Source organism: Leopardus geoffroyi, chromosome A1 (genome assembly GCF_018350155.1).
Source record: "Leopardus geoffroyi isolate Oge1 chromosome A1, O.geoffroyi_Oge1_pat1.0, whole genome shotgun sequence".
NCBI lineage: Eukaryota > Metazoa > Chordata > Mammalia > Carnivora > Felidae > Leopardus > Leopardus geoffroyi.
Genome location: NC_059326.1, coordinates 225,977,442 through 226,000,782, shown reverse-complemented (window position 1 = coordinate 226,000,782; position 23,341 = coordinate 225,977,442). Strand labels below are relative to the sequence as shown.

Here is a 23,341-nt window from a genome sequence, read left to right as displayed (position 1 = left end):
CAGAGCCTGGAGCCTGTTTCGGATTCTGTGTCTCCCTCTCTCTCTGCCCCTCCCCCGTTCATGCTCTGTCTCTCTCTGTCCCAAAGATAAATAAACGTTGAAAAAAAAAAAAAATTTAAAAAAAAAAAGTGAACTTCCACAAAAATGAAATAACACCAATTAAAGAGAAAATATCATCACCATCGCTTAAGATTAGGGTTCCTTACTTTGAACGCTGATCTGTTTTTCTCATGAAAAATACCAAATTTGAGAGTCCCCGGGACACAGAATGTTAGAGCATCACATAATTTAAGATCACTTGATAAGCACACTAAAGAATACGGTGACTGTGAAAATTGTTTTAACCCCAAAAGCAACAGAGGGAGATAAAACACCAACAGTTTAATGAAATTAATAAATGGGTCAGAAATTGCAATTAGTAAGTATTTAAGAATTTAAAAAGCAGGACAATTATCTTTCTGTCAAAGAAAACATGCACAGAATGTAGATAATGCAAACAGGAGAAGAAATAAAACAGAGAAGCAGAAAGCTGTAATTGGACTGAATGCCTGGCCACTGTTTACCTGTCCATGAGACTCATAAAAATAGATGGGGGTGCCTGACTGGCTTGGTAGGTAAAGCATGCAACTCTTCATCTCAGGGTCATGAGTTCAAGCCCCACGCTGGGCACAGAGCTTACTTAAATATTGCTTTTAATGGATGGAAGACATCACTCCAAAATAACACCAAATATGCCTTTCAATTACTTTATGCAAAAAACGTTCTCTTTAATGGCTGTTATTAAAAATATATCAGAAAAAAATGTTTACAACTTACACTCATTAGGCTAAAGTTGTTAATATAAAGAGTTCCTACAAAAAATAGGGAAAAGCCCAAAAGCACAACTAAAAATATGGACAAAAGTTACTTATAGATAGATAATGCAAAGAAAAGATAATTATAATGGATCTTGAACATGAGAAAAACTGCTCCATCCCAGAGAAATGCAACTTAATGCCAAATTGGGACACGCTGTTTCACCTACCTACTTTTTAAGATCAAAAAGTTTGGTATAACACTTTGCAAAATTAGAGAGGAACAGGCAGTCACCCATATTGCTGGCTGGAGTTTAAATTAATAGAATTCCAAGGACATTCTACAATGATACCCATCAAAATTACACATGCACATTCTCTTGGACCCAAAAATTAAACTTCTGGGACTCTTTCCTACAGAAATGCTTTCACATATGCAGAAGAATGTGTGTCAAAGGCCATTAGCTATAACACTAAAATAGCAGAAGTTTGGAAATTATCTTGGTCCGTTAGGAGACAGGTTAAATAATTTGTAGCATCCTAATAATAGAATCCTATGCAGTTGAAAAAGAATAAGTGATTGCCAAGACACAGAAGAGGAATAGCCCAAAGAGTATCTCACAATTTGTGTAGAATATTGCCTATCTGCTAAAACATGCACAATCTGGAAAGCTACAGAGGAAACTGTAACATTGGTTGCCTCTGAGAGAAAACTGGGTAGCCAGAGACAGGCAGAGCAAAGACAACCTCAAAATGTGTATCATTTTGTACCTTTAAACGTCTGAACTACGAGGCTATTAACTTATTTTTTAATAATAAATAAGTACAATTTGAAAAATGAGGGAAACACAGCCCTGAGATTATTTGACTGTGGCTCCATGTAGCATAATACAATATATCCTCCTTATTTGAGGCCTTACAAAACTTTATAACAGGATAAAGAAATTTGGAATAAACAGTAGAAACACACACAGCTAGGATACCCAAAGTAAATTCACATTCAAGGACCCTGGTAAGATATCGCTCATTTTAAGAGGAAACCAGGACTGGCACAGATCAGTAGAGAAATCTTCAAGTTGCTCTGGTTAACAAAGAAAATGGCAGACTGTGTATGTTTTGGTTACTTTATATCCTAACTTTAAGGTTAAGAAATCTATGTCCTGTAATAAGGTATCTCCTGCCAAACCCCTGCTTATCCTGCACTGGTGTGGATCATGCTTGTTATGAGGACACAGTTGCAAACAAAGAACGCTTTTCTCCACCCCCCCATCAGACTGGTAACAGAGGAACGGCACGTCCTTCGGTGAAGGAGTGAGGCACTTTCCCTGTCCTTACTGGTGAAGGGCTCTTTTTGGAGAGACAAACCTGTTGATCAGGGGCTTTTCAGAGAACATTCCTGTGTATTCTATCTGTACTTCACCTGAAAATATGACTGTTTTCCACACTGTGCACACCTGGGTGGCGGGGGGGAGGGGGTGATGTACCTAATCCACCTGTTTGCCTCCTGTTTTCTCATCAGGGAGTTGAGAGTAAACCCAACCCTCCAGGGAATGGAAAAACAAATCATTCAGTGCCTATCTCAGGTGGCTGATGAAGGCGGCGCAGTCTTGAGCGTGTGCCTAAGCTGGTCCAGACGCCTGCTCGGGGTGCGAGAGCGAATACAAGTTCAAGCACGTTTGCACTGGCATGGTTTTGGCAAGCAGGTGAAAACCCGTGAGTTTTCGAAAGCAAAGGCCCAAGTTTCCGGGCACGCTCGGCACACCTGTAGGTACAGGTGCCTGCGGGCCAGCCGACCGCCTCCCATGCCAGGGTGGATACACACACGGAGGGTGACAACTGTGTTTGTAGCGAAGCGCTTCTGCAGGAAAGTTGAAGTGTGTGTCTACCTGTTCCACAAAGGTGGCCCCGAAAGTGGGGCAGGGCGGACACTTCCGTCGCAGGGTTCAGCGTGCACAACCCCCCCCCCCCCACACACACACACACCGCGCCCGGGGCGCCCCCTCTGCCCGCTCCCGGGCGCCCCAAGGTCACCTGCCCTCCTGGGCGTCCCCACCCAGCCCGAGCTCTCACCAGAACAGCAGATTGGCCGCGACGAAGCCGAGCAGGCTGCGCAGCGGCCTCTTCCAGCTCAGGAGCTCGTCCGCGCGGCAGCCCAGCCACAGCACCGGCTCCCCCAGCAGCCAGGTCACGGCGGCGGCCACCCCGCCGGCGGCCTCCTCCACCTGTCGCCCCGCGACGACCGCCACCGCCCCTTCCTCCCGCGCCTCCTCTCCCTGCTCCACGGGGGGAGCCCGGGGCGGCTCCGCGGCAGCCGGGGCCGGGCATCCCTCCGCGGCGTGCTCCGGAGGCGCCGGGCTCGCCATCTTCGGCCGCGCTTGCGGGCGGGGACGGGCGCGCGCGCGGCGCGTCCGGGTGTCGGCGCGGCGAGGGCGGCGGGTCCCCGCGCGGGGCGCGCACCGCGGGGCGCCGGCGGCTGGGTGCCTCGTGACGTCAGCCCCGGCGGCGGCGGCGGCGGCGGCGGCAGGGGCGACTCCCGGGGGAAGTGGGTGCGGCCAAGCTCGCGCGGGGGCGGGGCGCTGGGCGGCGTCCCGGGGAGCGCGCGCGCCCCCCTCGAAGGCCTCGCCCGGGACCCGGCGGAATCAAAGGGGCATCTTCACTTCCGCGGGCCGGGGCTGCCGCTCGCCCCGCCGCCGGCCTTGGAGGGCGTTACGGGGCGCCCCTTCCGCGGGCAGCGGATGGCAGCCCAGCGCCTTTGCGGGCACCGCCTGGACAGCCTGCGCGGAGGTCTTTCTTTTAGTCCTCTGGGAATAATGTGATGCTAGACATGCTGGACTGAGAAAGGAAAAAAAAAGCAAAACACAAAAGCAAAAAAAAAAAAAAAAAAAAACCCATTTGGGTCAATGAAGGAGCGTCAGGCCGCAGCGACGGGGGAGGGGAGCGACTTAAGCAAAGTCCGCTGCCTCAAAAATGCACGTTGGTCTGTGGGAGGTGCAGGTGAGAAGCCAGAACCCAGGCGGAGAAGGGACCCCTTGCGCGTGTCACCTAAGGTTTGGCAAGCCTTGACTACGGTTACTTCTGAGTCACGCCGGTGTCCGTGTCTCAACAGCCATCAGAACCTGGGTAAGGCGGCTGTGAGGGGGTGACAGGCAACCCTGAGACCGCCCACACCCACACCGGGCCTGGCCCTGGTATTGCAGGGTTGAGTTGGGGGGGGGGGGGGGGCAAGCCATGTCATTGTTATGCTCGCTTTTCGCCGGTTGCACTTTTTTTTTTAATGTTCTATTCTTCAATCCTCCTGTTCTCACTTTTCTCTAGAGTAAAAATTCCCCTTCCCTCTCCCGGGGCATTCTACCGGCAGGGAATTAGGGCTGCTTCTATCTTCTTGGGGTTCATACTGGCCACCAGCCCGCTTTCACAAGGTGCATGGGGCTCATTCCCAGAGCAATTAAAGCCTGTTGTTTCAAGGGAGCCTCTGGGGAATGCTCGATAATGCTCACCTGGGCCGTCATTATGTTTCTATCTCCATGGATACGTATGTGAAAATTCATTGATCTGTACATTACGGGTGTGTGTGCTTGGCCGTTTAGATGACATACCTCAAGAGGGTATATTCCTAGAGTTCACGCAAGGGTTTCTTGAACCCCTACTATGCGCCCAAACGCTTTTGCTAAGCTCGGTGGCCACGGGAAGCTCACGGGCCAAGGAGGGGCTAATGACAATGTGATAAAGGCTGCGGTGGAAATAATTGCTGGGTGCTGAGAGTCTTCATTTAAATCAAGCTACCTCAAATTAGGGAAAGAGCGGCAGAGTCAGGTTTTAGGAGCTCTTTGTAATAATGGCATGTGCCCTGAGTTGTGAGGAGGAGGGAAACAAGGTGGTGGGCGTAATTTCTGTTGGGAGATCAACATGAGAAGGTGTGCCGTTACAGATGGGGGTGCACACTTCCTTGTGTGCGCCTGCAGGGTGCACTGAGGCCTTGATGATCCGCCGGGGGTAGAAAGGTTGGGGTTTTCCAGAAGGCAGTGCAGGATCTCTGGCGCGTCCGACTTGCATTTGAAGAGAAGCTGACAACCGGATAGAAAGTGGCCAGGGAGGCAATGAAAAAGCACCGTGGAAACAATTCGGGTGTTTTTTTCCGCGGAAGAAAGACTACCTTTTCCCACGTGTTGGTTCGCTCACTTGGCCCTCTGCTGCAGAAGCTTCTGAAAGAGAAATGACGCTTTATTGTGTAACCTGGCCTTTGTTTAGGACGGGGTACGATATTCTAGTTTTCACTAGACTCTGCAGCTGGAGGAGAACGTGCAGGGCAGAGCAGAAGAGGAGCCAGGTCATCCCCGTTGTCCAGACCAGTGGGGAGGTGCTCCCAGAAACATGAATGTGATTCTTCACATTCCTTCTTCTCCCCCCTGAATTCTAACTATTGCTGCGAGGATCTGTGGAAGTAGTAAAAAATGTGGACACGGCACGTGAAAGCTAAACTTCGGTTTCTCTATGTGGTTTGCAACACTTACTATATTTAAGACATATCGGGATGCTTGCGTGTCTCAGTCAGTGATTAAGTGTCTGATCTCGGCTCAGGTCACGATCCGTGGGTTCATGAGTTCCAGCTCCGTGTCGGGCTTCTTGCGGACAGTGCTAAGCCTGCTTCAGATTCTCCCTCTGTCCCTCTCTCTCTCTCTCTGCCCCTCCCCTGCTCACGTTCTCTCTGTCCCTCTCAAAATTAAAAAAATAAGAGAGAGTATCTCATATCTTATTATGCCTACCGCAGGCTATATGAAATCTTTTTTTTCTCTCGCTTAAGATTACTACACAAAAATGCTGCACAAAACTGTTTGCGAAAAAACCTGGCCTGATTGCCCTAATCTGCCTTTTTCACCTCTGACCTCTAATAATTGCTGACAATGTCACAGGAGGAGACACATAGACACATAAATAGGTGCTACTCGGTGTTTTTCTTTATCTAATTGTCTTTGTGATGTTTCAGCAATTTATTCATTACTAAGATTGCATAAAAATAATACTTATGATTACACCAAAGCTTGTCCCCTAGTTTCAAGAACCTGTCATGTTTAAAACTCATTTGGGTAACCTCACTGTTCAGGATTCTCTTATGAATTTTGCATCTCTGTGTATTGGGAACAGAATGATGAACACCAATGAGCAAGACAATTTGAAAATATGTATCCGAGGAAAATGAGTAAATTGGGAATGTATGGAGGGATGGTGGGGCGGGGCGTAGAAAGAGAGAAAATAGTTGAGGCCACCGAATCTAAGAGATTAGAAAATCACTTTTAGAAAATAACACAACCCCAGGGGCGCCTGGGTGGCGCAGTCGGTTAAGCGTCCGACTTCAGCCAGGTCACGATCTCGCGGTCCGTGAGTTCGAGCCCCGCGTCAGGCTCTGGGCTGATGGCTCAGAGCCTGGAGCCTGTTTCTGAATCTGTGTCTCCCTTTCTCTCTGCCCCTCCCCCGTTCATGCTCTGTCTCTCTCTGTCCCAAAAAAAAATAAATAAACGTTGAAAAAAAAAAAATTAAAAAAAAAAAAAGAAAATAACACAACCCCAGCAAAGAAAGCCAAAATACACATAGGAACTCTTAAAAGAGTCTGCTCACTTTTGTCTTCCAAAAGCAGCTGGAAAGCTTGTAATAGGAGAGAAAAATAAGGAATAATTAATTCTCACTTCAGGATCGACATAGCATCAAGCTAAGCCTAAGAATGAGCTAGCAGGGGCGCCTGGGTGGCGCAGTCGGTTAGGCGTCCGACTTCAGCCAGGTCACGATCTCGCGGTCCGTGAGTTCGAGCCCCGCATCAGGCTCTGGGCTGATGGCTCAGAGCCTGGAGCCTGTTTCCGATTCTGTGTCTCCCTCTCTCTCTGCCCCTCCCCCGTTCATGCTCTGTCTCTCTCTGTCCCAAAAATGAATAAACGTTGAAAAAAAAAAAAAATTTTAAAAAAAAAGAATGAGCTAGCAGTGCCCCAGTATTGCTTTTTTTTTTTTTCCTTAAAATGTTTTCTGGTAGAATCCTACAGTGAGCCCGTGACCAGTCACATACAAGGAGCCGTGCATACATGTTGCATTGTTTATTCGTCCAGCAAAGAGATGCTTTTGTGTTGATGATATTATTGAAGCAATTTTGCCTTCCTATTCTTACCATATCTAGTCCTTATTCCTAATTTTCCCTAATTTCCTTGTCACTGAGCCAGGAGAAGTAAGCCCAGATAAACAGGAACCATATTCCAAAATGCAAACACGTACGAAATGGAAAGGAAAACTGTACCCGGTTTCCAAGGCACAGCTGATAGAAGGAATTGGTTATTTCTGCTTTGGGGTTGACTGTTGTGCTTATAAGAATTGGAATATCCAAACTAGAATAGTCTACACTTGACAAGTGTCTATCAGGGACGTGCTTACCGGAGATGAACAACCTTACATCAAGATGGTGGCCGTCTGTATACCAGCTGGGGCACCCAGTTTAGGTATCGCTCCCTGGTGCTACACAAAAGAGGTTTTCAAGACTTCAGAATGGTTAAAGAGAACTGAGGTCACACTACCGTAAGAGTGTATCCCGAAAAGGTACAATCTGTCTATGGCAGGTGCACGTGCACGGGCAACAAGAATCACTCCAAGACATTAGCTTCCAAGCCCTTCCCACTGGGCTAGCAGTCACACCCAAATCAGCAGACGAGCCACTGCCCTGGCCCTATGCCGGAGACACCATCGAGGGGCCGTGACTGTCGGTTGACCCACAGACTGGACCTGGGCAACTGCAGGCTCCCCACCCCCTCCCCTGTCCTTGGGATGTATGTTTGATACATCGTCCCCACAGCGCAAGCCATTTCAAGGATACAGTCTTGAGGGAGTCAGGTGTTGTTGCTTATGTGGACAGTATATGTGACTGAACCCAGTTAAGGCCTGTCTACAGACTTAAGATTCTGGCCAGTGGATGTGGAGATCTTGCCCAAGACAAGCCCGGTCTGTAAGGCCCCTGCCTGCTTAGCCCGCCACCCTGCCCTCTGCAGTGGTCTGCCTCCTCCTCCAGTCTCTCCCTGCCCTCCGTGGGTGTGTACAGAGGTGGGGTGTTCAGGTCATGGGCAAGGGAACCTGCAGAAGGTAGCCAGGTGATACACAAATCCAGGAGGCAGAAGGGAGGCCAGCCTGGCCCCGGGAGGAAACCCTGAGCAGTCCTGAGCTAGAGGACCAAGGGGGATGGGCCGGTGGTTGCTCAAAAGGGCCTCCTCCCATGTAGTGATAAGGAGTTTGAGCTTTGGGGTCATCGGGGGGCTTTCAGCAGGACAGTTGAAGGGCTTGGTTTGTGTTTTAGAAAGGTGTCTCTGGACAGTGGATGAAACAGAGCTTGGCAAAACCGCTGGAAACTTCTTCCTTGTCACTAAGGTGGGAACACGTTCGGCCGTGTCAGGAGGGTGCTGGATACTGAGGTCTGTAGCTCCGAGGGCAGCAGGCTCCTTGCCAAGGGGTGGACCCAGGCAGAGGGGGTGGAAACTCATCTCAATGCGTTCAGAGGCACCGGCCACAGCGGATGGACTGCGTATGGGATAGAAAATATATTGAGGCTTTTGGGTACGCAGATCAGATGGACAAGAGTTTTGAGTACCATTCTACAAGCTAAGTCCCTAGTCCCGCGAGCAATGGAGAGTTCCCGAAGTTTGCGGAAGGATCTCTTTCTGTTGTTGTTTGTTTTTACCAAGAACGTCGTAGACTCAAAACACCAGTCCCCTGGGGTCCCAGACACTCTAGCTTGACCTCCATTATCAAAGCAAAACTGTGGTGTGTTCGTCTTCAAACCCAGGTCTGTAAATCAGGCCTCCAGCCTCCAGGGGTAGTCTCTAAGCCAGAATTAGATCCGTGGAAAGTAATGAAAATAGCTGTGAGAGTCATAGCCCATGGACATCCCTTCAAAATGTAACAGCTTGTTACCTGTTACTAATTTTAGCTCACTAGAAATTAGGCACAAAACCTGGTGACCCTTTAGGCTGTGATAGTGGCCCAGGGCATGTTGAGAACACGCACGCAAGGCGTGTCGCCTGTATCCCTCAGGCCGTGTACGACTGGGCACAGCTGGGTGTTTACAGCCAGGCGTGTTCACGGGGACCCCAAAGCTTTACAAGACTCAAGCGTCTTCTGAACCATCAAAGGAGTTTTAGGATTTAACACAGTTCAGAGTTGAGTATGTTTGCAGCCAATTCATTGAAACCGGATGGTTTCTCTGTACCCCATTTGCATTCTCCTGCACTTTCCCCCTGCCCTAAGCCAGAACTACCCCAAAACCGGAGGCAGAGTCCGGGCTACCTGGACAAGAGTCTGGCTGGGACTGAAGGCCATTCTCCTTTCTCTAGGGAGAAGATACATGTGAACCCAGGGATGGCCTCTGCTTCTAGGGCTGGCTTTCTGCAGCCCCCCACTTCCCCTGGTGTCGGGCAGCAGGATTTCTTACAGAAACTCTGCCGACAGCTAGCATCCAGCATACCTGTAGACAGTTTATTCTCCTGTGGATGAAGTTGCTCTTGCCCTATCAGGAAGGGAGGTGGACAGAGTCGGAGCGGAGAGGCTCCTTCTGCAAGAATGTCCACCCCAGTGGGTTCCAGGGAGGGCCCTGGCCACACACCTCGTAAATGAAGCCTGTTCCACAGGACAAGGGGCCATCACACAGACATGCCCACCACCCCCAGCCCGAGAAGCAGCATTTACAACTGCCTCTTCAAGTACAGTAACCCACAGTCCCAAAGACAGGAAACGCTGGAGTAAGTTTTATTCTGGTCTCTCCTTTATTCTCTCCACCTGGAGTAACCATGTGTTAAGCCAGCCCAAAACAGTGTTAGTTTATGCGTGCTGTCTGGCATGGTTATTTTTAATTTTTTTTTTCAAGTTTTATTTATTTGAGAGAGGGAGAGAGGGAGAGAATCTCAAGCAGGCTCTGTGCTGTCAGTGCAGAGCCTGATGTGGGGCTTGAGCTCATGACCTGAGCCCAAATCAAGAATCGGATGTTCAACCAACTGAGCCACCCAGGAGCCCCTTTGGCATGGTCATTAATACTACTTTGCTTTCTTTCTCAGAAGTGTCTTGATTTGATCGATAAATTATATGGACTCCCCATCTACCTCCAGGCTTTCGACAATCGCTGAGAGCCCTTCTTCTTTTTTTTTTTTTTTTTTTTTAAGTATATGAAATTTATTGTCACATGGGTTTCCATACAACACCCAGTGCTCATCCCAACAGGTGCCCTCCTCAATACCCATCACCCACCCCCCCCTCCCTCCCACCCCCCATCAGCCCTCAGTTTGTTCTCAGTTTTCAAGAGTCTCTTATGCTTTGAGCCCTTCTTCTTAAAGGCTCTCGTGCCCGTATCCCTCGTTCTCCAGTGTCAGGGCCTCCATGCCTGCTCAAGCTGCATCACCTGCTGCCAGTGTGCCCCCCTCCTCTTCCAAATCCAGATCTTCTCAGGCTGTGTTCCTCATTCTTGGAACTAATGAGGGTTTTCAGTGAAAGCCAAAGAATGTGGAATTGGGGGAAGAATTGAACTGGAGCTATCCATGAGTATAAGATCATGATGTGATATTCTAGCCATGTCCATAGAAAGAGCCTAGAATCAATGGCACCCCATGGCAGTGAGCTCACTTAGAGACCAGGTGTTGCTTTCTATTTCCTGCCAGAAAAGAACAGCGGCTCCTTAGAGAATTGGCTGATACTGGGTCTACGTTAGGAACATCTTGTGTGCCAGGAAGCAAGATATGTTCAAAGATTATTTAGAAATCTATGTCACAGGGACACAGAAGCCAGCTTTGAAAGGGAACCCGCTTACCAAATCTGGGAAACTTTGAGGATCAAAATAATCATCTTGGTAAACGATGGTATTGAGTTAAAAAAAATCTTGTGGCTCCATAATGATATTCAAAAGGGGTAGGAGGGAGGCTGTGCTTTAGAAAAGATTCTAAGTTAATAAGTATAGACTGTAGATTTAGAAAAGCACCATTTTGTTAACTCTCAATGTAATCAGTGATTCAGGCAATGATCATCAATGACCCACTGGGAAAAAGACTAAGGAAAATGTGTTTAAATTTTTTTAAGTGTTTTGTTTTTTATGTTTGAGAGAGAGACAGAGCTCAAGCAGGGGAGGGGCACAGAGATGAAGACAGAATCTGAAGCAGGCTCCGAGCTCTGAGCTGTCAGCACAGAGCCTGACATGGGGCCCGAACTCACGAGCAGTGAGATCATGACCTGAGCAAGAGTCGGACACCCAACCCACTGAGCCACCCAGGCGCCCCAAGGAAGACATGTTTACATGATCTCGAAGGTTACTTACTAATCACACAGTGTGTCTTTGCATTAGACATACCTCCACCTTATCTGCACCTCATCACGCTGAGCATCTCCAGAAGTGGGACAATGTGACCTTGAGAGTCCCCTGACCTGATGTTACAGGAGGGACACAACAAACCTTGCTGGAAGCATTTGACCTGAACCAAATCCTAACAGAACAACGTCCTACGTTCTACGGGTCAATTGACCTGGATCTTCAGGTGTTTGGTATCGACAGAGGAACAGTTTGAGGAGAAGAGATGTTAACAGCCAAATCAATGTGTGAGACTTGATTGGATTCTGGGTCCAAAAAAAATGCCATCGAAGACATTTGGAGGAAAAATAAGGAAGATTTGAGTCCAGATTCTATGCTAGATGATTTTATTGAATTAATGTTGCTTTTCTTAGGTGTGATAATGGTGTTCTGGTGACGTAAGAGAAAGTCCTCCTTCTGAGTGGTACAACACGCAGTATTTGGGGGTGAAATGCCGTGACGGCGTTTCAGCACTAGGGAAGTATAGATAGAGAAACAGAGAGATGGGGGAAATGGGTGTGGTGAGATGTTGGTGAATCTATGTGAGGGGTATCCGGCTGTTCATTGTACCGTTTCAACTTTCCTGTGGGTTTGAAAACTGTCAAAAGAAAAAAGAATGTTTTCTAGAAGACTGTGAGAAAATAGGAAATAAAGTTCTTATAGTTTTCATTTTTTTTTTTTAACAGACAGTCCCCCTTCTCTTTCCTCTTCCTCAAGACTGTGACCTTCAGTGGTTTCTTCTTTGCGCAAACTCTTGCTTGACTTAATATCATTGTGACAACCCTGAGCAAGGGAATCCAATGATGGCAGACACATTGTAGCTACCGGAAATGAGATGTTTCTGTCTTCTCCAGAGAACTGACGCTTTTCTTTAATTCACTCTTCTATTGAATAAGAGCCTATGTACTAGGTACTTAATCTGTGTACTGTGTACATTGTTCTATGTACCTGATCCTTATACTTTGTACGAGATCCTATGAGAGGTACCATGAGTGATACAAAGATGAACATCAATATGGTTTCTGCCTTCAAAGGGCTTAAAATCTAACACACAAAAATTGGCTCAGTGGACAGTTTTTGAATGGCTGTTATGAGCTAAACAGAAGACCAGGACTAGGGATCTAATTTTATCTATCTATCTATCTATCTATCTATCTATCTATCTATTTTTAATTTAGTCCAAGGTAGCTAACATACAGTGTAGTATTGATTTCAGGAGAAGAATTTAGTGGTTCATCACCTACCTATAACACCCAGCACTCATCCCAACAAGTGCCCTCCTTAATACCCATCACCCATTTGGCCCATTCCCCCACCCCAAGCCCCCGGAAACCCTCAGTTGTCCTCTGTATTCTCTTATGGTTTGCCCCCCTTTCTGTTTTTACCTTATTTTTCCTTTAGGGATCGAATTACTGTTGTTACTATTAAAATCTATTAGTATCTATTATACACAGTCCCTGCCATCAAGGAGCCTCTTGTCTTTGAGAAACACAGACACATCCATCAATTTCAAGACAATAAGACTAGCGAAAAGATCTTTATCATTGTCTAAACGCTATGACCAAGCATCCAGGGACAGCTTACGAACGAAGAGTACATCTGAGTTAAGGCTTGAGGAGTAGATTGGAATGTTTTCAAAACAAGTTGGTAGGCATTCCAAGTAAATTGAATAAAATATGTAAAAGCGTGAAGGTATGAAATGACATGTTTGGGGATCCACAGGTGCTAAATATAGCTAGAATTTGGGGTTTTTAGAGAGGAGTCAGAGATACGGAGCTGGGAATAGATCTTGAACTTGTTGATAAAGAGCTTTCATGTTACATTGAGGGGTTTGAGCTGTATTCGTTAGACCGTGGGAGACTTTGGTGGTGTAAGTGTCACGATCAGATTCTTAGGTGACCCTGATGGTGGAGTAGCTTGTGGATTGGCAGGAGATAAAGCAGAGAGACTGGTTAGGAGACTTTAAAATAGTCCAGGTGAGAGATGCTGAGAGTCGAAAGCAAGACAGGCGACAGGGAGGCAGAGGAAGGGTAGCGGCAGGAGGCATGTTGTATACGGCACCAGTAGGGCTTTGGTGACTGAATGGATGTTGGAAAAAGAGGGAGAGGGGATTGTCAAAGATAACCCTGTGTTGGGGTTCTCCAGAGAAACAGAACCAATGGGGTGTGTGTGTGTGTGTGTGTGTGTGTGTGTGCGCGCGCGCGCGCGTGTGTGCGTTGTAGAGCTGGGGAGGAGGGATTTAAGGGATTGGCACCTGCGGTTGTGTGCACAGGCAAGTCTGAAACCTGCTGGGTAGGCTTGGAGACTGGAGATTCGGGCAGGAGTTAATGTTGTAGTCTTGAGTCTGAAGGCAATCTGGAGACAGAATTCCTTCCTACTCAAAGGATTTCAGTCTTTTCTGTTAAAGCCTTCAACTGATTGGATGAGGCCCACCCATACTATGGAGGGTATTGTGCTTTTCTCAGTCTACCGAGTTAAATGTTAATCACATCTAGGGGCACCTGGGTGACTCAGTTGGTTAAGCATCCAACTCTGGATTTCATCTCAGGTCCCGATCTCCAGTTGGTGAGTTCGAGCCCCACGTCAGGCTCTGCGCTGGCAGCACGGAGCCTGCTTGGGATTCTCTCCCTCTCTCTCTGCCCCTCCCCTGCTCGCTCTCTCTTAAAATAAATAAATAAACGTTAAAAAACAAAATAAATGTTAATCACATCTAAAAAATAACTTCACGGGGCGCCTGGGTGGCGCAGTCGGTTAAGCCTCCGACTTCAGCCAGGTCACGATCTCGCGGTCCGTGAGTTCGAGCCCCGCGTCGGGCTCTGGGCTGATGGCTCGGAGCCTGGAGCCTGTTTCCGATTCTGTGTCTCCCTCTCTCTCTGCCCCTCCCCCGTTCATGCTCTGTCTCTCTCTGTCCCAAAAATAAATAATAAAAACGTTGAAAAAAAAAAATAAAAAATAAAATAAAAAATAAAAAATAACTTCACAGTGACATCTGGTGTTTGACCAAAAGGAAAAAAAAAAGGGCACCATCACCTAGCCAAGTTGACACATAAAATTAAGTGTTGTCACACCTCATTGTGCCACTGCTAAAATATGACGTAGAGGAGAAAAGTTGAGAACAAACTTAGAAAAAAAACCCATCAATTTAGAAGGTGTTAAATTTCAATTGGTCATGTCTAGTGGTCAATTAGAGTATAGGAGACAGATCTTCCCTTCCTTTTTTTTTAAAATAGATTTTATTTTTAGGTAATCCCTATACCCAACGTGGGGCTTGAATTTACAATCCTGAGATTAAGAGTCACGTGCTGTACGGACTGAGCCAGCCAGGTGCCCCGTTAGACAGAGCTCTCTAATGGGCCAAATTTAGAGATCTTAGTGGAAGCCATGGGAAAAGGTGAGGCTGTTCCACAAGAGCCTGTTCATTCATTCAGCAACAAATGCCTCCTCTGTGCCTCTGTGAGCCAGACGGCAGACCACGGTGTACTCAACGTAATGTTCCTCTCTTCCTAGAGCGTAAATTTTAGAAGACTTGGCAGACCGTGAGCAAATATGCATATGGACATAAATCCTAGGCTGTGACGTATCATATATGCTGGTATCGTATACTGCTGTATAACAAACCGTCCCCAAACCCGGCGGCCTGAAACAACTTTTATTTGCTCATGATTCTGTGCACTGGCGTTGGGGAGAGATCAGCTGGAAGGGCGTGGCTCAGATCCACATGGTGACGCGGGGTTCACGTGTGCATCCAGCCCAGTTAGCAGGTGCTGGATGGCAGGAGGCTGGGGCTGTCAGCAGATGTGTCTGAGTCATCCCCCGTGTGGCCTCTCCAGCAGGCTGGCTTGAGGCTTCCTCACCTGGCAGCTGGCGGTCCGTGAAGGCATCCCCCAAGGTGCCAGCACGTCGCAAGCTTCTGGTTGGGTCACATTTTCTAACGTCCCAGGGGCCAAGGCAAGTCACATGGCTAAGCCCCGAGTCCGTGTGAGAGGCGACAGCACAAGAGCACGGGGACCGTGAACATGACGTAACACAGGTTAAGTGCTGTGCAGAAAAACAGGACGGACTGAAAAGGGGAAGTGCTTTGGAAGAGACGGGGTGGGGGGGAGGGTGAGAGAAGTGACTTTTTTTTTTTTTTTTCAACGTTTATTTATTTTTGGGACAGAGAGAGACAGAGCATGAACGGGGGAGGGGCAGAGAGAGAGGGAGACACAGAATCGGAAACAGGCTCCAGGCTCCGAGCCATCAGCCCAGAGCCCGACGCGGGGCTCGAACTCACGGACCGCGAGATCGTGACCTGGCTGAAGTCGGACGCTTAACCGACTGCGCCACCCAGGCGCCCCAGAAGTGACTTTTGAGCAGACTTACATGAGGGAAGACAGCCAGTCACATGGAGTTCTAGAGGCAAGAGCGAGTGAGGATCGTGAAGTGAGAACGAGTTTGTGCTCCAGGAACAAGAAGCTAAAATGAGAAGAGCAGTGTGACCGGGCACGAGGGGTGGCAGAGGGAGGGAAGATCAGTAAGTGAGGAGAGGAAGGCAGTGGGGCCTCACGAAGGGCACAGCAGACCATGCACGGTTTAGATTTTGTTCTAAAAGACGGTAGAAAATTAACGAAGGGTGTTGTGCAAAACATGCCTTCGTTCAATTTTCATCTCTTTTTAACAATGTTTTATGTTTATTTTTGAGAGAGAGAGAGAGAGAGAGCGTGAGCAGGGGAGGGGGCAGAGAGAGAGGGAGATACAGAATCCGAAGCAGGCTCCAGGCTCCGAGCTGTCAGCACAGGGCCCGACGTGGGCCTTGAACCCACAAACTGCGAGATCATGACCTGAGCCGAAGTCAGATGCTTAACCGACTAAGCCACCCAGCCACCCCTCATCTTTCTTTTTAAAGTTTATTTATTTTGAGGGGCACCCTGGGTGGCTCAGTCAATTAGGTGTCTGACTTCGCCTCAGGTCATGATCTCACGGTTCATGGGTTCGAGCCCCACGTCGGGCCCTGTGCTGACAGCTCAGAGCCTGGAGCCTGCTTCGGATTCTGTGTCTCCCTCTCCCTCTCTCTGTGCTCTCTCTCTGTATCTCAAAAATAAGTAAAAATATTAAATATTTAAAAAAAATAAAGTTTATTTATTTTGAGAAAGAGTATATGACCACATGCGAGCAGGTGAGGGACAGAGAGCGAGTGAGAGAGAGAGAGAGAGAGAGAGAATCCCAAGGAGGCTCCACACTCAGCACTAAGCCCAAGGTGGGGCCCGATCTCAGGAACTGTGTGAGATCATGACCTGAGCTAAAATCAAGAGTGGGGCCCTTGACCGACTGAGCCACCCAAGAGCCCCTCAATTTTCAGCTTGAAAAGATTGTCCTGGTCATTGATGAGGACACAAGCAGGAAGCAAGATCAGTTAGCGATTACCGGACTAGTCAGAGAGATTGGTAGCAGTGGATGTGGTGAGAAATGATTGGATTTGGAACTCATCTGGGACACACAGCCAACAGGAATTGCTGATGCATCCAAAGTAAGATGTTAGGGACAGAGAGGAATTACAAATGACATCTAACACCTGTAGACATAGGGAAGATGGGGGAGAGGAAATTCTCTCTTGGGAGAGGAATTCTTTCTTGGACATACTACACTTCATATGCCTAATATGGGTCCAAGTGCAGACAAACAGGAAACTGGATATAAAAACCGTGAGCTCAGGGAAGAGAAAGTCAACATCTAAATGGCACAAAAGCCCCAGGAATCCATGGGATAAATTGGAAGATGTAGCAGAAGGTACACTGTTTTCTGCTTCTTCGGTTTTCATAATTAAGTAAGAAGTTGGGGGATGGGAGGAATAGTGACATGAAGTTTAAAAAGAGAGGGATTTTGAGATAGTGGCCTTGGGACCTAGGAAACCATGGGAGTCCCTTCACTAGGGAAGGGTGGGAGGGTGGATGTGATGGGCGGCCTCTGAGAATCATGGTCATAAGCTCAAGGCGAGAGTGTGCTTGGGTGTTTCTCCAGCAACATTCAGCCACTCACATACAGACTTAGAGAATCGGGTTTACCGTGGATGGGTTTTTTTTTTTTTTTAGGCTAAGTGGAGAAGAGGAAGGGATAAGAAAGGAGTTGAGGGTGAACACAATTGAATGAGTATAGTGATGGACCAGAGATTCTAATCTGGGGCAGGAGGGAAGTGAAAGCATTGAAGAAAATGGTGGCTTCATGGCTGGGAGGTCCTGATGAGGTAACATGGTTAGAGAAGTGTACCTAGCAGGGAGTATGCTAAAAAGCAGTGGAAAGGAGTCAGTGGAAGCTAGAATTTAGAGGGGGAGGAGGTCATGAGGCCGAAGGATCAAGAAGTCAGGGCACCGGGTGGATTGTTCATGTGAACGAAGTCTGCAGAATCATGCTGCAGAGAAAGTCAGTGAGCCAGATACTTGGATGAGGAGGGAGTGTAGATGGTATGGTAGATGGCATTGCTCGAAAGATCCTGAGGATTACATCGTGGAAATGAGAGAAATGGTCTGGAAGTACCAAGGGGACAGTTACGGCGTAGTAGGCCCGGCGGTACAGGGCTGGGAACCAGAGTCCTCATCCAAGAGGGCTGCAGGGAACATGCCAAGTCTGAGTTAGAGCTAAAAGGTGGAACATTGGAGCACCTGGGTGGCTCAGTCGGTTGAGCAGCCGACTTCGGCTCAGGTCCTGATCTCGCCGTTCATGAGTTCGAGCCCCGCGTCGGGCTCTGTGCCGACAGCTCAGAGCCTGGAGCCTGCTTCAGAGTCTGTCTCTCAGTCCCTCCCCCCACTCACATTCTGTCTCTCTCTCTCTCTAAAATAAATAAACATTAAAAATATTTAAAAAAGTAAAAGGCGGAACATAAAAGAGAGGAGGTGATTATGGGCAGTTTGCAGATGACAGATCATGAGCTGCTGAGAACACAGGGTGCGGCATCGGGAGAGAGGGAGGCACCTGTCGTGTGTGGTGAAAGGGAGGATAAGCTGTTCAGGCTCACTTCAGACAGAAGCAAAATCAGAGTCAGCAAAGCGCATGTGGACTTAGCAATTGTTACTCACATGAAGCCAAGTTTTGCTTCTTTGGCCATGTCCTGAACTACTGAAATTGCCAGATAAGCACTATATGAATAATTTATTATCATAGGTAATGTTTACTAAGCTTTAATTACGTAGCTCTCTTTGAAGAAATCAATCTCATCCTATATATCTTTTTTTTTATAATATATGAAATTTATTGTCAAATTGGTTTCCATACAACACCCAGTGCTCATCCCAAAAGGTGCCCTCCTCAATACCCATCACTCACCCTCCCCTCACTCCCACCCCCCATCAACCCTCAGTTTGTTCTCAGTTTGTTTTTTTTTTTAATTTTTTTTTTTCAACGTTTATTTATTTTTGGGACAGAGAGAGACAGAGTATGAACGGGGGAGGGGCAGAGAGAGAGGGAGACACAGAATCGGAAACAGGCTCCAGGCTCTGAGCCATCAGCCCAGAGCCCGACGCGGGGCTCGAACTCACGGACCGCGAGATCGTGACCTGGCTGAAGTCGGACGCTTAACCGACTGCGCCACCCAGGCACCCCTTGTTCTCAGTTTTTAACAGTCTCTTATGCTTTGGCTCTCTCCCACTCTAACCTCTTTTTTTTTTTTTTTCTTTCCTTCCCCTCCCCCGTGGGTTTCTGTTAAGTTTCTCAGGATCCACATAAGAGTGAAACCATATGGTATCTGTCTTTCTCTGTATGGCTTATTTCACTTAGTATCACACTCTCCAGTTCCATCCACGTTGCTACAAAAGGCCATATTTCATTGTTTCTCATTGCCACATAGTATTCCATTGTGTATATAAACCACAATTTCTTTATCCATTCATCAGTTGATGGACATTTACACTCTTTCCATAATTGGGCTATTGTTGAGAGTGCTGCTATAAACATTGGGGTACAAGTGCCCCTATGCATCAGTACTCCTGTATCCCTTGGGTAAATTCCTAGCAGTGCTATTGCTGGGTCATAGGGTAGGTCTATTTTTAATTTTCTGAGGGAACCTCCACACTGCTTTCCAGAGCGGCTGCACCAATTTGCATTCCCACCAACAGTGCAAGAGGGTTCCTGTTTCTCCACATCCTCTCCAGCATCTATAGTCTCCTGATTTGTTCATTTTGGCCACTCTGACTGGCGTGAGGTGATATCTGAGTGTGGTTTTGATTTGTATTTCCCTGATAAGGAGCGACGTTGAACATCTTTTCATGTGCCTGTTGGCCATCCAGATGTCTTCTTTAGAGAAGTGTCTGTTCATGTTTTCTGCCCATTTCTTCACTGGGTTATTTGTTTTTCGGGTGTGGAGTTTGGTGAGCTCTTTATAGATTCTGGATACTAGCCCTTTGTCCGATATGTCATTTGCAAATATCTTTTCCCATTCCGTTGGTTGCCTTTTAGTTTTGTTGGTTGTTTCCTTTGCTGTGCAGAAGCTTTTTATCTTCATAAGGTCCCAGTAATTCACTTTTCCTTTTAATTCCCTTGCCTTTGGGGATGTGTCGAGTAAGAGATTGCTATGGCTGAGGTCAGAGAGGTCTTTTCCTGCTTTCTCCTCTAAGGTTTTGATGGTTTCCTGTCTCACATTCAGGTCCTTTATCCATTTTGAGTTTATTTTTGTGAATGGTGTGAGAAAGTGGTCTAGTTTCAACCTTCTGCATGTTGCTGTCCAGTTCTCCCAGCACCATTTGTTAAAGAGACTGTCTTTTTTCCATTGGATGTTCTTTCCTGCTTTGTCAAAGATGAGTTGGCCATACGTTTGTGGGTCTAGTTCTGGGGTTTCTATTCTATTCCATTGGTCTATGTGTCTGTTTTTGTGCCAATACCATGCTGTCTTGATGATGACAGCTTTGTAGTAGAGGCTAAAGTCTGGGATTGTGATGCCTCCTGCTTTGGTCTTCTTCAAAATTACTTTGGCTATTCGGGGCCTTTTGTGGTTCCATATGATTTTTAGGATTGCTTGTTCTAGTTTCGAGAAGAATGCTGGTGCAGTTTTGATTGGGATTGCATTGAATGTGTAGATAGCTTTGGGTAGTATTGACATTTTGACAATATTTATTCTTCCAATCCATGAGCAGGGAATGTCTTTCCATTTCTTTAAATCTTCTTCAATTTCCTTCATAAGCTTTCTATAGTTTTCAGCATACAGATCTTTTACATCTTTGGTTAGATTTATTCCTAGGTATTTTATGCTTCTTGGTGCAATTGTGAATGGGATCAGTTTCTTTATTTGTCTTTCTGTTGCTTCATTGTTAGTGTATAAGAATGCAACTGATTTCTGTACATTGATTTTGTATCCTGCGACTTTGCTGAATTCATGTATCAGTTCTAGCAGACTTTTGGTGGAGTCTATCAGATTTTCCATGTATAATATCATGTCATCTGCAAAAAGCGAAAGCTTGACTTCATCTTTGCCCATTTTGATGCCTTTGATTTCCTTTTGTTGTCTGATTGCTGATGCTAGAACTTCCAACACTATGTTAAACAACAGCGGTGAGAGTGGGCATCCCTGTTGTATTCCTGATCTCAGGGAAAAAGCTCTGTTTTTCCCCATTGAGGATGATGTTAGCTGTGGGCTTTTCATAAATGGATTTTATGATCTTTAAGTATGTTCCTTCTATCCCGACTTTCTCAAGGGTTTTTATTAAGAAAGGGTGCTGGAGGGGCGCCTGGGTGGCGCAGTCGGTTAAGCGTCCGACTTCAGCCAGGTCACGATCTCGCAGTCCGTGGGTTCGAGCCCCGCGTCAGGCTCTGGGCTGATGGCTCAGAGCCTGGAGCCTGTTTCCGATTCTGTGTCTCCCTCTCTCTCTGCCCCTCCCCCGTTCATGCTCTGTCTCTCTCTGTCCCAAAAATAAAAAAAATAAACGTTGAAAAAAAAATATTTAAGAAAGGGTGCTGGATTTTGTCAAAGGCCTTTTCTGCATCGATTGACAGGATCATATGGTTCTTCTCTTTTTTTGTGTTAATGTGATGTATCACATTGATTGATTTGCGAATGTTGAACCAGCCCTGCATCCCAGGAATGAATCCCACTTGATCATGGTGAATAATTCTTTTTATATGCCGTTGAATTCGATTTGCTAGTATCTTATTGAGAATTTTTGCATCCATATTCATCAGGGATATTGGCCTGTAATTCTCTGTTTACTGGGTCTGTGTCTGGTTTAGGAATCAAAGTAATACTGGCTTCATAGAATGAGTCTGGAAGTTTTCCTTCCCTTTCTATTTCTTGGAATAGCTTGAGAAGGATAGGTATTATCTCTGCTTTAAACGTCTGGTAGAACTCCCCTGGGAAGCCATCTGGTCCTGGACTCTTATTTGTTGGGAGATTTTTGATAACCGATTCAATTTCTTCTCTGGTTATGGGTCTGTTCAAGCTTTCTATTTCCTCCTGATTGAGTTTTGGAAGAGTGTGGGTGTTTAGGAATTTGTCCATTTCTTCCAGGTTGTCCAATTTGTTGGCATATAATTTTTCATAGTATTCCCTGATAATTGTTTGTATCTCTGAGGGATTGGTTGTAATAATTCCATTTTCATTCATGATTTTATCTATTTGGGTCATCTCCCTTTTCTTTTTGAGAAGCCTGGCTAGAGGTTTGTCAATTTTGTTTATTTTTTCAAAAAACCAACTCTTGGTTTCGTTGATCTGCTCTACAGTTTTTTTAGATTCTATATTGTTTATTTCTGCTCTGATCTTTATTATTTCTCTTCTTCTGCTGGGTTTAGGCTGCCTTTGCTGTTCTGCTTCTATTTCCCTTAGGTGTGCTGTTAGATTTTGTATTTGGGATTTTTCTTGTTTCTTGAGATAGGCCTGGATTGCAATGTATTTTCCTCTCAGGACTGCCTTCGCTGCATCCCAGAGCGTTTGGATTGTTGTATTTTCATTTTCGTTTGTTTCCATATATTTTTTAATTTCTTCTCTAATTGCCTGGTTGACCCACTCATTCGTTAGTAGGGTGTTCTTTAACCTCCATGCTTTTGGAGGTTTTCCAGACTTTTTTCTGTGGTTGATTTCTTTTTTTTTAATTTTTTTTTTATTTTTTTATTTTTTTTTTCAACGTTTATTTATTTTTGGGACAGAGAGAGACAGAGCATGAATGGGGGAGGTGCAGAGAGAGAGGGAGACACAGAATCGGAAACAGGCTCCAGGCTCCGAGCCATCAGCCCAGAGCCCGACGCGGGGCTCGAACTCACGGACCGCGAGATCGTGACCTGGCTGAAGTCGGACGCTTAACCGACTGTGCCACCCAGGCGCCCCTGTGGTTGATTTCAAGCTTCATAGCATTGTGGTCTGAAAGTATGCATGGTATAATTTCAATTCTTGTAAACTTATGAAGGGCTGTTTTGTGACCCAGTATATGATCTATCTTGGAGAATGTTCCATGTGCACTCGAGAAGAAAGTATATTCTGTTGCTTTGGGATGCAGAGTTCTAAATATATCTGTCAAGTCCATCTGATCCAATGTCTCATTCAGGGCCCTTGTTTCTTTATTGACCGTGTGTCTAGATGATCTATCCATTTCTGTAAGTGGGGTGTTAAAGTCCCCTGCAATTACCACATTCTTATCAATAAGGTTGCTTATGTTTGTGAGTAATTGTTTTATATATTTGGGGGCTCCGGTATTCGGTGCATAGACATTTGTAATTGTTAGCTCTTCCTGATGGATAGACCCTGTAATGATTATATAATGCCCTTCTTCATCTCTTGTTACAGCCTTTAATTTAAAGTCTAGTTTGTCTGATATAAGTATGGCTACTCCAGCTTTCTTTTGGCTTCCAGTAGCATGATAAATAGTTCTCCATCCCCTCACTCTCAATCTACAGGTGTCCTCAGGTCTAAAATGAGTCTCTTGTAGACAGCAAATAGATGGGTCTTGTTTTTTTATCCATTCTGATACCCTATGTCTTTTGGTTGGCGCATTTAATCCATTTACATTCAGTGTTATTATAGAAAGATACAGGTTTAGAGTCATTGTGATGTCTGTATGTTTTATGCTTGTATTGATGTCTCTGGTACTTTGTCTCACAGGATCCCCCTTAGGATCTCTTGTAGGGCTGGTTTAGTGGTGACAAATTCCTTCAGTTTTTGTTTGTTTGGGAAGACCTTTATTTCTCCTTCTATTCTAAATGACAGACTTGCTGGATAAAGGATTCTCGGCTGCATATTTTTGCTGTGTAG

At 46.4% G+C, this 23,341-nt stretch overlaps 1 protein-coding gene and 1 long non-coding RNA gene across 4 annotated transcripts in view; one reads left to right on the top strand and one right to left on the bottom strand.

Annotated features, from left to right (window-relative positions):
- The window catches only part of RETREG1 (reticulophagy regulator 1), a 128,562-nt gene extending 125,299 nt beyond the window's left edge, over positions 1-3,263 (bottom strand). The window contains exon 1 of the mRNA XM_045441598.1: positions 2,865-3,263. Within this exon, the coding sequence (XP_045297554.1) occupies positions 2,865-3,157 (293 nt within the window). The 5' untranslated portion in view covers positions 3,158-3,263. The remainder of the gene's footprint in view (positions 1-2,864) is intronic.
- Positions 3,264-3,366: 103 nt separating this feature from the next.
- The window catches only part of LOC123578620, a 46,917-nt gene continuing 26,942 nt past the window's right edge, over positions 3,367-23,341 (top strand). For all 3 annotated transcript variants that reach the window (XR_006702441.1, XR_006702442.1, XR_006702439.1), the window contains exon 1: positions 3,367-3,914. This is a non-coding gene — a long non-coding RNA (uncharacterized LOC123578620). The remainder of the gene's footprint in view (positions 3,915-23,341) is intronic.